At 59.0% G+C, this 13,246-nt stretch overlaps 1 protein-coding gene across 1 annotated transcript; it reads right to left on the minus strand.

Moving 5' to 3' along the window:
- Positions 1–361: 361 nt before the first annotated feature.
- Positions 362–9,699, minus strand: CSDC2 (cold shock domain containing C2). The gene is made up of 4 exons (XM_075499682.1): positions 9,569–9,699; positions 2,924–3,189; positions 2,520–2,642; positions 362–2,268 (listed from the first exon to the last, which is right to left on the minus strand). Exons 2-4 carry the CDS (start codon positions 3,097–3,099, stop codon positions 2,106–2,108), a joined length of 462 nt encoding a protein of 153 aa, XP_075355797.1. The 5' UTR covers positions 3,100–3,189; positions 9,569–9,699; the 3' UTR covers positions 362–2,105.
- Positions 9,700–13,246: the final 3,547 nt, after the last annotated feature.

Here is a 13,246-nt window from a genome sequence, read left to right on the forward strand (position 1 = left end):
GCAGCGTTGGAGGCAGCGTGTGCTTTGTGCTGGGCTCTGCTGGGGTGAAACGCAGCCAGACGGCAGGCAGCTGCACTTCAAAATCCCTGCAGCAGCGGGGGACCAGCCCCGGTCCCAGTCACCCCTCCTGGTGGGCAGCAGCCTCCCACCCCAGGCTCAGGGTCTGCTCCCCCGAGCAAGGCTGGAGCGCCCTGGGACCCCCTGGGACATGCTGTGTGGAGGTGGGTGAGTCCGTCCTGCTGTCTGGATAAATCCCTGGGCACTCCAGGTCCTTTACCTGGGAGAGTCACCAGTGTCCCCACTGCGACACACGTACACAGGACAAAGAGCCAGGACGGGCAGGGCTCATGGGAAAGTCACTTTTAATGGTTTATTGCCAATGTTACAAAGGTCGACACACGGTCAGACAGGCGGGAACCACACCGGAGTTGTAAAAACACCAACAAGTCTAGGGTTTTAGTTTATTTCCAAAAAAAAGAGAGAGGGAAAAAAAGAATCAAACAAAGTTTGCCTTGGCCAAGCTGACTGGGTGTCCCAGGGATGCCTGGGGCCTGAGCCAGCGTCGTTGCAGCCCCTGGGTGAGCTGGCCTTCAGGTTGGCAGTGCGATGGGCTGCAGGGGCCCGGGGCGGTCCCCACACCAGCCGGGGCTGGGGCAGTGCACGGTGGTCCTCCCGAATCCACAGGGCCCCAGCTGTCCCGCGTGGCACCAGCCTTGCCCCCCTCCTCTCCCCACTTACAGCAGACCCCTGTCCCCACCGCAACAGCGGCAGCAAGAAAGGTGGAAAACTTCCCTCTCCATCAGTGCCGAGGACCGGCAGCGCTGGCGGCTCCTACCGAGTGGGTGCCTGGGGAGCCGGCCATCGTCACCCACCCTGCTCGGGGGGCTGCTTGCCCTGCTTCAAAATAAACGCCTTAAGATGCTGATAATCTCCGGAGTGCCTGCACCGTTTCCCTGGGGTCAGTTCAGGCCCAGACGGGTGCATGCTGCCCCTGCCCTGCCACCCTCTGCCCTGTCCCTCCCTGGGGCCACGGAAGCCACCTGGCCAGGGTATGGCGGAGAAGACCAAAAACGAAGTTTGTGCTTTGTATACGAGACCCTGCCTACACCGAGGGGCTGGGGAGGAGGTGGCTGCACTCACCCTATGGCCGAGGCTACTCAAATCCCTCAGCCCCTGGCCCCCCCCAGCAAGCTACGATGTGCACACACACATACACACACACACAGACGTGCGTGTGGAAGGGGGGTCCCCAGGGAGCTGGGGGGACAAGGGGAGGAAGAGGAGGAGGAGGCGGCCATCTCCCGAAAACCATGTCAGCACCGAGCCAAGAAAAGTGCATTACCAGCCCAGCAGCAGCGGGGAGCACAGAGATGCCAAGTGCACGCCCAGGCGCACTCCCCGGGCACAACGCCGAGCACCCCTGGCACCCTGACAGCAGCTGTTTGCCCCTTAAAACTAATTTTTTTTCTTTCTGTAAGCCACTTGCCTCCCCATGGCACCGCTGACCTGAGATCTTTTGATGGAGGGACGTGGCTCAGGCAGGTGCCGTGAGCTGCCAGCGATGGGGATGGGTCTCAGCCACCCAGTCCCCGCACAGTGATATGCCACCCCACGCCACCCCGTTTCCCCCCAGCCCCACAGCATGCCCTGCTGCTGCCGTGCTGTGGGCAGCGGGACCAAGCGGGGTGCCCGTCTTGCCAGACCGGGGTTCAGGAGGCTGAGCCGAGCCCCCCCAGCCTCCCCCTGGTCCCCTCCTGCTCTCAGCACCTGCTTCAGCCCGGGGCAGCCAGGGGGCTGGGGTGTAGGACTGGTTCCCCTGCTCCCCACAGCCTCGGGGACAAGAAAGGGGACATGGGGCTCGGCGCTGCCCCCGGAGCTGGGGGGCAGCAGGGGAGGGCTCTGCTTCCCCCATCCCCCTCGACAGACACTTACAAACACACACAGAGAAAGGAAACCATAACCTTATAAAAGACACCGAACGCAAACGCCTGCGTGTTTGGGGGCAGCCCCGGCCCCGTTGCCACCTCGGCTCCCCCCATGCCCCCCGTGAGCGGTCAGGCAGGCTTACTCTGTGGGGCCGAGCGGCCGGCAGCCCCCCAGGGCGCCTAGGAGCCGATGATCTGGCCAGACCACGTCTCGTGCTTCGTGTGGGGCGCCAGGTTGGTGAGGACCACCTCCACTGCCTGGAACTTCTGGTTCTTGGGAGGGATGGGGCAGACCTTGTACGTCACCTCGTCCCCCTCCACCGGGACGTACTCCCCCTCAATGCTGCGGGAGAGGAGAGGTGGTGGGGCTGGGCCCAAGAGCTGGACCCCCACCCCGGACCACCCAGCACCAAGGAAGGCACCCAACCCACCATATGCACCTTGGGAAAGAAAACCCACTGCAATGGGGGGTAGAGAACAGGCAGAGCCCCCTCCCCACCCCATGGAGACATTCCCAGCCCATGGGTCTCCAGTCCCATGCTGATGGCACAGCTCCCCCAGGGTGTCCCGGCACCACGAGACCCCCAGACTTACTCAGACACGTGGACAAAAATGTCCTCTGTGCCGTTCTCGGGGGTGATGAACCCGTGGCCCTGGGAGCGAGAGAACTGCTTGCAGACACCCTTGAAGATGGGGCCAGCGGAGGCACGCGCTGTCCTGAGGGAGGAAAAGGAGATGTCTCACCGGAGATGTCTCACCGGTGGCACTCACCCAGGGAGCAGCACGGGGAGAGGTTTGCTAGAAAAACATGGCGTTCCCTGGGAGAGCGCATGGCACCCACCCGCAGCACCCCGGGCAGGTGGGTGCGGTGATGCCCGGCACCGCAGTGGCAGCGTGCACCAGGCGTAAAGGGTTCTGCAGGTGCTGCTGGTGACCACGGTCCCTGCTCGGCTCAGCCGGGCAGTCCCAATCCCGCTCGCAGAGTGCCAGGTACTTACGCCGAATAGGTCCTGGTCCTCTTGGTGGGGAGGGGGCTGGGCAGGTCCCGCAGCAGGAGGTTGCCCCGCTCCCAGATGCGGCTGCCCTCCCGCTGGAAGGGGAAGGTGGGCCACACCGGCGACTTGGGGGAGTGCAGGGGCGGCACCGCTGGCGGGGCGCTGGGGTCCGACGACATGGTGGGGCCGGTGGGCTCCTCCGTTTTGGGGATGGGCGGGCAGGCGGCAGAAGAAAGGGTGCCCGGGCGCACGGGTCTGCTGCCTGCGACCTGGGGAGCAAAGCGGGGGGTGGTTACAGGCCCCCCAGGGGGGCTTTTGGCAGGGACAGTTTGCTGTCAGGAATTGCCCCCTCTGCTCCTGGCCCCACATCTGTGGGGGCAGGCAGTGTGCTGCCAGCCTTCAGTACTGGGCACCAACCCCCAGCGCTGGGAATCACCCCGGGAAGCCTGTCCCGGCTTGAAGCAACCCAGGATGTTCCAGCAAATCAATCCCGAGGGATGGAAAGAGCCTGGTCTGTGGCTTCGTCTTTCATTTTCCAGGATAATCCTACATATTAGAGATGAAGTTGCTAAAAAGCATGCCGTGGGAGAAGGAGCAGCTGAGCACGGGCTGCCACGGGCAGGGACCATTTTGGGAAGGATGCCCACGCAGTGCCAGCATGCCTGGGCCCCCAACCCTGGCCTCTGAGATCTCCCCTCAGCCCAAGATTTCTGCTAAAAGGGTGAAGGAAAAAGGCTGAGACAACAGGTAGGTCAAGGTCAGGGGTCTGAGGTCTGCCCACTGCTGGAGGTTGTCTCAGTGCTATGGGATTTAGGACCAAACCCAGCCCCGGCCAGCGACTCGCTGCCCACCCAGGCACATCCCTATGGGGAAGGGACACCGGGAGGCTATTCTGGGGCCACCAGCAGCACACACATCCCTCGGGCACCTCAGATAAGCCACGACAGAAGCACAACCTCCTGCTGCTGCCATCATCAGGCTCCAGGTTTTGGCTGGCATCATGCGGTTTGCAAGGAGTTAAAGCCCCAAGGGGCAGAAACCTCACAACCTTTGGCTGCCGGAGGATGTGCAAGACCTGGCCTGGCCAGGTCGCCTGCTGAAGAGCAGGAGCCAGAGCAAGCGTGGGCATGGCTGTCCTCACCGAACCACCCTGAGCATGAAACTGGGGGGATTTAAGCCTCCCAGCGAGATGCTCTGGTGCGTGATCAGCACTGTGGCCGCTTGCTCAGAAAGCCTTTGCTCTGCTGATTACTCTTCCCATCAGTCGCTGCATCTGATGCCGGGTGCCTCTGTCTCAGGGTGCCCCACTCCAGAAGCTGCCTGGGGGCACCACTCTTTGAGGGTGCTGGGTGGGGGCTCGCCCATCTCCATCACTCCTCAGGCTTGGGGGTTTCCCCATCACCCGGAGCTGAGGAGCCCAACATCCCACGGAGTTACCGTCCCCTTCCCCGCCACCCCCTCCAGCCCCTCCCGCCCTGCTGGGGCATGCGGCAACTTTTGGGATGACACCTGCACACACCGGGAAACCTGGAGAATATTTAATTTGGTTTCTGACTCATCTGCGGCCCCTTGAGTACACAGAGGCCCTGGGGGGACGTGTGAAAGGGGGTCACCTCCGCTCTGAAATTAGCAGGCACCAAGGACATGGGAAAAGGTTTCTAGAGCAGCTGAAGTTTCAGGGAGGGACCAGGCGACTCCTGTTCCCCTCGCCCACCTCCGCCTGCTTCCCCTGCCAGGGGATCTGCCTGCCACCGGGTCCTGACTGCTGCCAGTCCAGCCTTGGTGCCCATCCTAGAGTCCTAATAGCTGCCCCCTCTCAGCCCTGCAGAGCTTCACCCCTAGGTCCAGGCAGCAGAGGCCACACTAGAGTCCCACCCCGAGGCAGAAGCCACCACTTTCCTCCTGCCCTCCGAGACGCCTTCCAGCCACGGCCGCAAACCCCTCCGAAACGTCTCTCCCCTCGCTGGCTTCCCATCTGCCCCCGCACCAAACCCTTCTTGCGCTTCAGCGGCTCCTCTCTGCCATGAAGCAACTGGAGCACACACGCCTGCCTTCTGCTCCACGGCCCACCCCGCAGCAGGGCTGCTCAGCCCCCAGCCTGCCGGGCCCAGCATCTCCTGCCTCCATGCCCAGGCCCAGCATCTCCTTCCCCCATGCCCAGGCCCAGCATCTCCTGCCTCCATGCCCAGGCCCAGCATCTCCTTCCCCCATGCCCAGGCCCAGCATCTCCTGCCTCCATGCCCAGGCCCAGCATCTCCTTCCCCCATGCCCAGGCCCAGCATCTCCTGCCTCCATGCCCAGGCTCGGGCTCACCATCTCCTTTCCCCATGCCCGAGGAGCTTGGAGAGGCTCAGGGAGCACCCAAACAAGACACCCAAAAGACGGGACAGCCACCAAGCTGCTTCTCTGCTCCATCTGTGCCCCCGTCCATCCACCCTGCCTGTGCTGGCGAGCAGCCTGGCCGCTTTTGGGCAGCAAAAAGCACTGTGGTCCCCAAGCATCGCTGCAGGATCCGGTGCCTTCCCGGGAGGTGTCACGGCTGGATGAGGGGGACAATTTGGGGGAAGCGGCCCTTGGTTCTCTGCCACGTCTCGGAGCTGCCACTATGAAAATGGCTTCACCACGGCGCGCCTCCTCGGTACGCGCTTTCGCTGACGAGGCCTTCCGGTTCCCCCACCAGATTAGGGACAATGGAGGGTATTTAACCTGAATAACGATGCTTGGAGCAAACTATTAGTATGCTGAGGGAGTTGGCTGGCGCCAGGAGAAAGAGCTTCCTCTGACGGGTCCACAAGGGGCTGGAAAAATGGAAGTTTCCCAGAGGCAAAAGAAAAATAAGAGGCGAAGAGGAAGGGGCAGGCAAGAGGGGGAGCCTTGCAGGGCCAAAATGGCGTGGGCAGATGAAGTGGCAACAGAGAGTGGGTTTGCCCCAGGTTCACCTGTGGGACCAGCCCAGGCTGGGGTGCTCTGGAAGGCTCCCTGGTTCGGGGGACGAGCGGTGGTGGGGAGCAGGAGCATGGTGGGCATCGCTGGGGGAGCGGAGGCAGACAGCCCGCTCCTGAGGCCCAAGGGCAGCAGCGGAGGGTGCCCTCCTGGGGCTGCTGTTTGCCCCCACGAGCTGAGCTTGCCCCACATGGGAGAACAAGCTGGGTGCGATCGCCCACAGGCACTTTGAGGGGCTCCGGCTGCCCCATGGGGACGTGGGGGAGAGCCCTGGCACGGGGCGGCAGCTCACCGGAATGAGCACGGGGACAGGGCACAGGGAGGCTGTGGGATCCCCGTCCTTGGGGTATGCGACCCCCCCGGCCACGTCCCTGAGCAGCCTGCTCTAACTGAGGCATTGCAGCTAACCCCTGCTTGGAGTGGGGGCTGGAGCAGAGACCCCGTCCTGAGGCCATGCCAAGGCTGGTTCCCACAGCCAGCAGTGCTCTGCCCCTCTCCAGCGCCCAGCTCGAGCACCCCAAATTTGTGGGTCAGCCTTGGGGCCTGGCGGCTGAACGCCCGGCTTTGCCGGTGCCGGTGAAGCTGAGGCTGAGTGGGAGCTTCGGCACCACGGGGGGCTCCGGGGCGGCATCCTGCCTCCCCCCTCATTTAAATCCCCGCAGCAAACAAAGGGACTGAGAAAATTAAACTCACCGCAAAAGCAGGCTGAGAGAAGAGGGGAGACACTAGCATGTCCTCGCCCGTGTCTCCTCCCCTCCCAGCCCAGCCAGAGAGCAGGGAAAGCCTCTCCTGTCCTTCTTCTTCCCTCCCTGTGCTCCACCCCACCATCCTCTCCCCAGCCCTTTCTCCACGCTGCAGCCCCAGCAGGCGACAAGGAGGGGGCACCTGGGGCACGGGAGGCATTTGCCCTCTCTCCTCCATCGCCAGCTGTCATGCCAACCTCTGCCGGGGCCGAGAGCATCTCTCCCCACCCCAGGTCTCTCTCAGACCACCCACGACACCGTGTCCACCCCATGCATGTATACGGCGCAGGGACAAAATCGGGTCACTTGAGGAGGCAAGCAGAGGCTGCAGCAGCCCGGCTCTGCCATGGGGCAGGGGAAGCCTTTCCAGCGTAACCCCCCCTCCGCCACCGCTGCCGGACCTCCACCTCGCTCCTCCCTGTCTCCCCTCGGTGGCTTTGCTCCGAGGGTCCCCCGGGGTGACGGTCCTCCAAGCCAAGGACGTGTGTAAGTGGCACTGAGCCCAGCGCTCCCTGGAAGGATGCTCTTTGTAAAAAACACACCCCACCCTGTCCGTCTTTCCCCCTCCCCAAATAAACCATCTTGGAGCGAAACCCCAGAACCCTCTGCTGATGGGGTTTCCTTCGGCAGCGGCAGCCAGCTTTGCTTTTATATTTTTCAGAGGGCAGGCTTCCGAGCAGAGCTGACAGTCGGGAGCGCTCGCAGGCGAACGGAGGAAACCCAGGCCAATTAAGGCAGACAGACAGTAGACACATCAGCTTTTATCTCGAGATCCAAGTACCCCATTCATCACTAGCGACTGAAAGGTCTGCGGTTTATCAAATAAAATCACTGCCTCTCTCCCTCTCTTTAGAGCCAAACACATTGACTTGGGTGCTGGCTGTGACCTTGTTTAACTAAACAGCCTTTCAAGGTCCCCCAGAAGGGGGGAAGAAGCCTTTTGAAGAGGCACCAGCCTCTCTCTGCCACTCCCCGTTCATTAGCGGCAGCGAAGAAAAACCCCTCACGTGTCCCTCGGCCGGGTGAGGGAATACATATTTAATTGGCTTAATCGCCCTCGGCGAGTCGGCCCTCCCGCGCGGCGCTTCTTTGTGCTCCTTCCCATCCGCCAGAACCCCCGGACTGCCCAGGACGGATGGACAGACAGCTGTCATGCTCCGGCTCTGGACGTGACCTTTCGGTTGGCCCACCATCGTCTTTATGGGACGTTTCTTTTCACGCTGCTGCATCCCTTTGCAAATCCCCGGCTCGGATGCTGTCTGCCACCACGCTCGGGTCTCCCGAGTGCCGCCGCTCCCCTGCCCCAGTCGGGGAGCTGGAGGTTATTTTCCCTCTGCTGCCTTTCCCAGCGAGCTCCCGCACGGGCTCTTCCCTGCCGCTCGCCATCACGTTTTCTCCATCCCTCGCGACTGCCAGTAGCCCCAGTTTAGGAGTCAGGTTTACCTCCCCCGCTCCTTCCACCCCAGTAGCAAAAAGGTCTCTGTATGCCGAAAAGACACCCCATCTCCACAGCCGGCTGCCGGCAGCCATCTCCTCACTCCACGGAGCAGGGAAAGCGACGTTCTGGCCCGCCGCCATCCTCGGGGAGGCTGATGCCCCCCCAGACCCAGCCTGTCTAGACACGGGCTGAAACAGAGAAGAGCTACACCCCTCCAGACGCAGGAGCGTGTCCCCAGAGCTCGATGCAAAAACAAAAATCCCATTTTTCAGCTGCTTGGCACGTTCACACGCCGAGGGACCCACCAACAACGCGGTGGCCAGCAGAGATCCCGAATCGGCATCTCCCGGGGGGCTGCTGTGAAGGGCAGGAACCAGCTGGGGGACCGGGATGGCTCCAGGCAGGGGTTACCACAAGCAGGGCCTCCACAGCCGGGCTACGCTTCTCCATCCTCCCTTCCTCAGAGGAGGCTCACAGCCGTGGCGTCTGGCAGGTTTTTATAAATGCTGTCTCTGTCCGATGCTAATGAAAGCCTCTCAGCCCCCCCCCCCCCCCTTTTTGGTTACCAGATCATGCTGTTAAGAGTTAAATAGCAAGCAAAGCAATTTCCTTGCCTACCCTGCATGTTAAAAACCCTTTTGCTGAGACAAATTACTATAGGAAAAATAAACTAGGCGGTTTTTGGGGAATACACCCTGACAGCGTCCCCTCCCCAGCTAAGCCAATCACGCTCACAACTCCAGGGATCTTTGCTGAGATAGTCTCGCCTACGATACAGCCTGCTTAGCGCTAAAATATGAATGTCACCTTTATGGATCAATTATAAAAAGCTCCCTTAGTCAGTGCCGGGCTGCCCAATTCTCGGGGAGGCCATGGGGGAGAGCAAGCAGGCTGCCAGATGCAAAGGGGAAGCAAAGGGGAAGCCATCATGGAGGCTTGATTTACCTTTTAAGCATATATGCATAATCATCACTCCCAAATACCAAGTTTGTGGGATTTGGTTGTTTTGTCGTGGTTTTTTTTTTTTTAATTGGAATAGTGTCTGTTCAAAGACCGGGAGCAAACGTCCTCGTCTGTGTCCTTCCTTCCTCCTTTGTGGATCTAACTTGCCGTCTGCAGGAATGAATAGTGCAGCCAGTCCCAAAGAAACCCCAATTCAAGCCCCCATCATTATCAGCCCGCTTTAATAAGACGGATTTTTTTACAAATTGCCCTTTTACTCCCTCTCACCCGGCAATCGGAGAGCTGCGTCCCAGCTGATCTCAGCCCTCGTGGCAAAGCCCCGGCGATTTGCCCCCCAGCCAAAGCAGACATGCAACGCCACCGCCGCCACCCCCAGAGGAGTTATTGTTCCTGAGGCTGGTGGGGAATAACCGAACCGGAGGAGGGAAGTCGCGCTTCACCCTCGCACCTCTCCGCCGTCAAAAGGAAAAAGCAGGTTTGAAAGAAAAAGGCGGTGCGTGAAGTTTAACCTCCAGCTACAATAGCCCGGGCAAGCTGGATGGCCATTGTGCCTCCCCTTACCTCCTTAGCAGTGACGGGCTCCCTGGAGCTGCGCTCCGCAAAGCATCGGTGCTCGGTGGGGCCAAACGCTCCTCTGCTACCTTGCGAGGAGCAGCGGTCTCGCCTGCAGCCCGGCTCTGGGGGGCTTTCTCTGCCCGCCTGCCTGCCTGCCTGCCTGCCTGCCTGCCGGCTGCCTGCTGATGGATCTGCGGTATCTGATGCGTGTGTATGATGTGCGCCTCGCAAACACACGCATCCGCACGCCTTCCCCTGACGTCAGGGCCAGGCCAGGGGGAGCGGGCAGGTGGGAGGGATCAGCCTGGTCATTTCTGAGCTAGGCTTAAAGGAGAAAGTCTGTATGGGGGGCCGGAGGGGATGAGGGTCGGCCCCGGGGGGCTGCATCGCTCCGGTTACACAAAGTGACGCGCATCGGTGGCACAGCCGGACGCAACGGGGCTGCCCCACGGGCTGCAGGGACAGCGGGACGGAGTGGTGGGAAGGCACCGGAGGGGGGGGTGGGCCAGGAGGCCAGGTCTGGACCAGGAGGAGTCCCCTGCGACGGGTCAAACCTCTCCCCTGTCACCCCGAGTCCCGCTGGTGCCGCTGCAGCCGCTCTCCCTGCCTGCCCAAGCCTGCAGCCCCCCAGCACCCATGGGTGCCGCGGTCACCCCCAGCACAGCCGAGGAGCACGGGGGGCACATGCCACAAATCCACCCTACTGCCCTGCTCCCCTGCTCCGGGCTCGTAGCCGTCACAAACCCAGGTGCTTTCTAAGGGTCTCATTTCTAGCAGTGCACGATGCCAATCCCCCGACCTCAAAAGATCTTTTCTTTCTGTTTTCCCCTGTGCCGGCGTGCCGGTGCTCAGGAAAGCCATCTCCACGGACAGAGGGAACGTCATAAATCGGCCCGAGACTTTCTCTCTCGGGGACACAGGGCGATGCGATGAGGACAGGAATCAATCATTTGCTGTGTCCGCTGGGGAATAGGGTGAGGAGTAATGGGGTTTAAATTGCAAGGAGCAAGATTGATGCTAGACATTAGGAAACACTTTCTAACAGAACAGACAGTTAATTACTCAAGTAGATTGCCTGGGGAAGCACCAGAGTCTCCATCACTGGAGGTTTTTAAGAACAGGCTGGGTAGGCATCCTTTGGGGGGAATTTAGGTGATGCAGGGAGCCGTCACAGGCATCTTGTGATGTGGGGTGGTTGTGGGTTGTTTTTGGTTTCTTAAACATGACTCTTTCCTTGAGTCATTCTAAGCAGCTGAATGCGATGGTGCCAACCGGACCTGTTCCACCAACGACCCCCGGGGCTGCAGGGTGGCATACAAGTTGTGTGGGAAGCTGCGAGGCACGGTGCAGAGTCAGGAGATGGGGTCACGACTGCTCTGCCTGGCTGTATCCATCCATCCAGGTAGGTGGGTGTTGATCCGTGGCTGTCCAGGGGCTTTGGCAGAGGGACCGGATCACAAAGCAGTTGCGTCTCTCCTGTCGATGCACTATAGTGCAGAAAAAGGCTCCGAAGACAGAAGAGACCGGCGCATGGCAAGACCACCAAGAAGCACTGAAACCCCAAGTGCCAGTGGGTGCTGCCATTGCCCATCACACTCTGCTTGTGGCTTTTCAAGCAGTTTTCTATGACAAAAGGGAAGCCCCATTCACCCCCTACAGACACCACAAGGCTCATCTCCGCAGTCTACCCTTCAAAAGCTTGCAAAAGAAGGGGAGAAGAAACCCAGCCAGCTCTCTTGTCCTGAGATGGCCCATCCTCTCCTTGGGGGATAGCTCTACACATCCAGACCAGGAGGGTGCTGAGCTGGAAACAGCTGGAGGCCAGAAGAGTGCTGGGGACATGTGGTACGGGCATGCCTTCTTCTTCCCCAGGCATTCATTTAACATTTGTACATTGAATATCATAAATACCTGTACTTCCTCACCTGATTTGTGGTACACCAGGGTTAGCCATGTGCCCAGCTGCAGGTGTTAAACAATATAAACTGAACAGAGGAGACAAGCGTCAGAACCTGACTCTCCCACATAGTCACTAAAGGCTCTTGATGGAAAAGGCCCCGGGAACTCAAAGTATGTTTGACTGGAAAGTAGCTGGGCATGCGCTGCAGCAGAGGAGGCAGAGAGTCTAAAGTATGCAAAAATGATAAAAGGAGAAGAGGGGAAGCTTTGATCAAACAGAGAGTGGGAGTAGGGGTGCTGGAGATGCCTGCAGAGACAGAAGCAAAGGCAGGAGCGTGGAGGACTTTGTACATGAGAAGATACATAATTCCTTTGGAGTCAATCAAAGGAGGGCCAAAACAGTCTAGATGCAAATTACCACTCATCTCCTTCAATGTCCCTGAGCCAGTTTTCCCCATCACCCATGGGGATGTGGTGGCAGAGGAGATCTTAAGCAAAATAATTTGGGGGTTCCTTTCATTTTCCTCCCAGTTTCTGAGCCTTCAGGCACTTCAAATAGTATTTTCCAGTTTTCCTGTACAATCGTGAGAATGAGAAATGTCTGGGATTTTCTCTGAGTGACAGAAAGACCCTTGTGCAATCCCTGGATTCCAGCAGCTGAAGCTTCAAAAAAAAAAAGCAACCAAGAACCATGCTCCCAAAATTCGGAAAAGCACCAATACTGCTGATAGAGAGACTCTAGAGACTTTATGGTTATGTATGAAAAGTTGTGTACAGGTGCTGTGGATTTGTGGCTATTCATTGTGTCAGTACTACTGGGACAAAAAGAGACGACTCAGCAAAATGAGGCTGTCCACACAATCTCCAACATCAAGATACCTTGGCTGCAGTGTTAAATATAGCGTAACTCTGAGCACTATCAATAGCTGAATTGAGACAACACCCATGTTTTACAGGGCAAAGTTTGGCTTTTGTTTATATTTTTGCATTGGAGACGGTGCTTATGAAATACACAGTTCCTCCAGGGAGAAAATCTAGGTGGTAACAGAGCAACATCCATCCCGTGTACAAAGGTCCAGGCACACACCGCTTGGGATCGGGGGGGTTACCTGCAGAGAGTGAGACTGGAAATCATTTCCCACAGCCTGTGATGTTACTGGTGGAGGCTGAGAACTTGCCAGTCAGACTCAGCTCTGGTGGTGTTTGTAGCCTGGTATCTAAGGCAATGACGCTCATCCGACACTGCCATTTTCAGCTTTCCCTCCACACATTTCAACTCCGTTTCCCCAGAGTATTATCAAAGTACCTGCAAGTTTCACCAAAATACGTAGCTGTGTAGAGAAGAGGAAGCCTGTCATCCTGCCTGAGGAACAGCCTGTAGCGTTCAGCCCTTGTTGGCGATCACAGAGCTGATACAGGAGGGAGAGATTCTGCATGTCCCCACCCTAGAAGAGCTTGCTTGGTGCCTGCACTTTATGAGACACCAAAGACCCAACCATAAGACACGAGCCAGTACAAAGCAAGGCCTCGCAGCCCCGCTGCTCACACAGCTGGTTTTTGGGAGCTGTGGATCAGGCTGAAGGGAGATGCATCTGCTTCGTATTGGGCACCCAACAGCCCCCAATGGGGCATGGCTATTGGAAGCATGAAAAATGTTAGTTCAAGGATGGGCTAGAAATGGAAGTGTGATATGACTCTGTCCAAATCCACTTCTCTCCATCTCCCATGTTCTCGCAGGTATTCAGCCTACTTCCCCTGAACCCCTGCCCCTATGTAACCTTACAG

This window comes from Mycteria americana, chromosome 1, assembly GCF_035582795.1.
Source record: "Mycteria americana isolate JAX WOST 10 ecotype Jacksonville Zoo and Gardens chromosome 1, USCA_MyAme_1.0, whole genome shotgun sequence".
Lineage (NCBI taxonomy): Eukaryota > Metazoa > Chordata > Aves > Ciconiiformes > Ciconiidae > Mycteria > Mycteria americana.

Excerpts from the sequence above, each read along its gene's own strand:
- CSDC2 (XM_075499682.1), bottom strand. The coding sequence starts at position 3,099 with ATGTCGTCGGACCCCAGCGCCCCGCCAGCGGTGCCGCCCCTGCACTCC. Across the intron at positions 2,643-2,923 it reads AGGACCAGGACCTATTCGGC|GACAGCGCGTGCCTCCGCTG; the intron begins GTAAGTACCTGG and ends TTCCTCCCTCAG. Across the intron at positions 2,269-2,519 it reads ATTTTTGTCCACGTGTCTGA|CATTGAGGGGGAGTACGTCC; the intron begins GTAAGTCTGGGG and ends CCTCTCCCGCAG.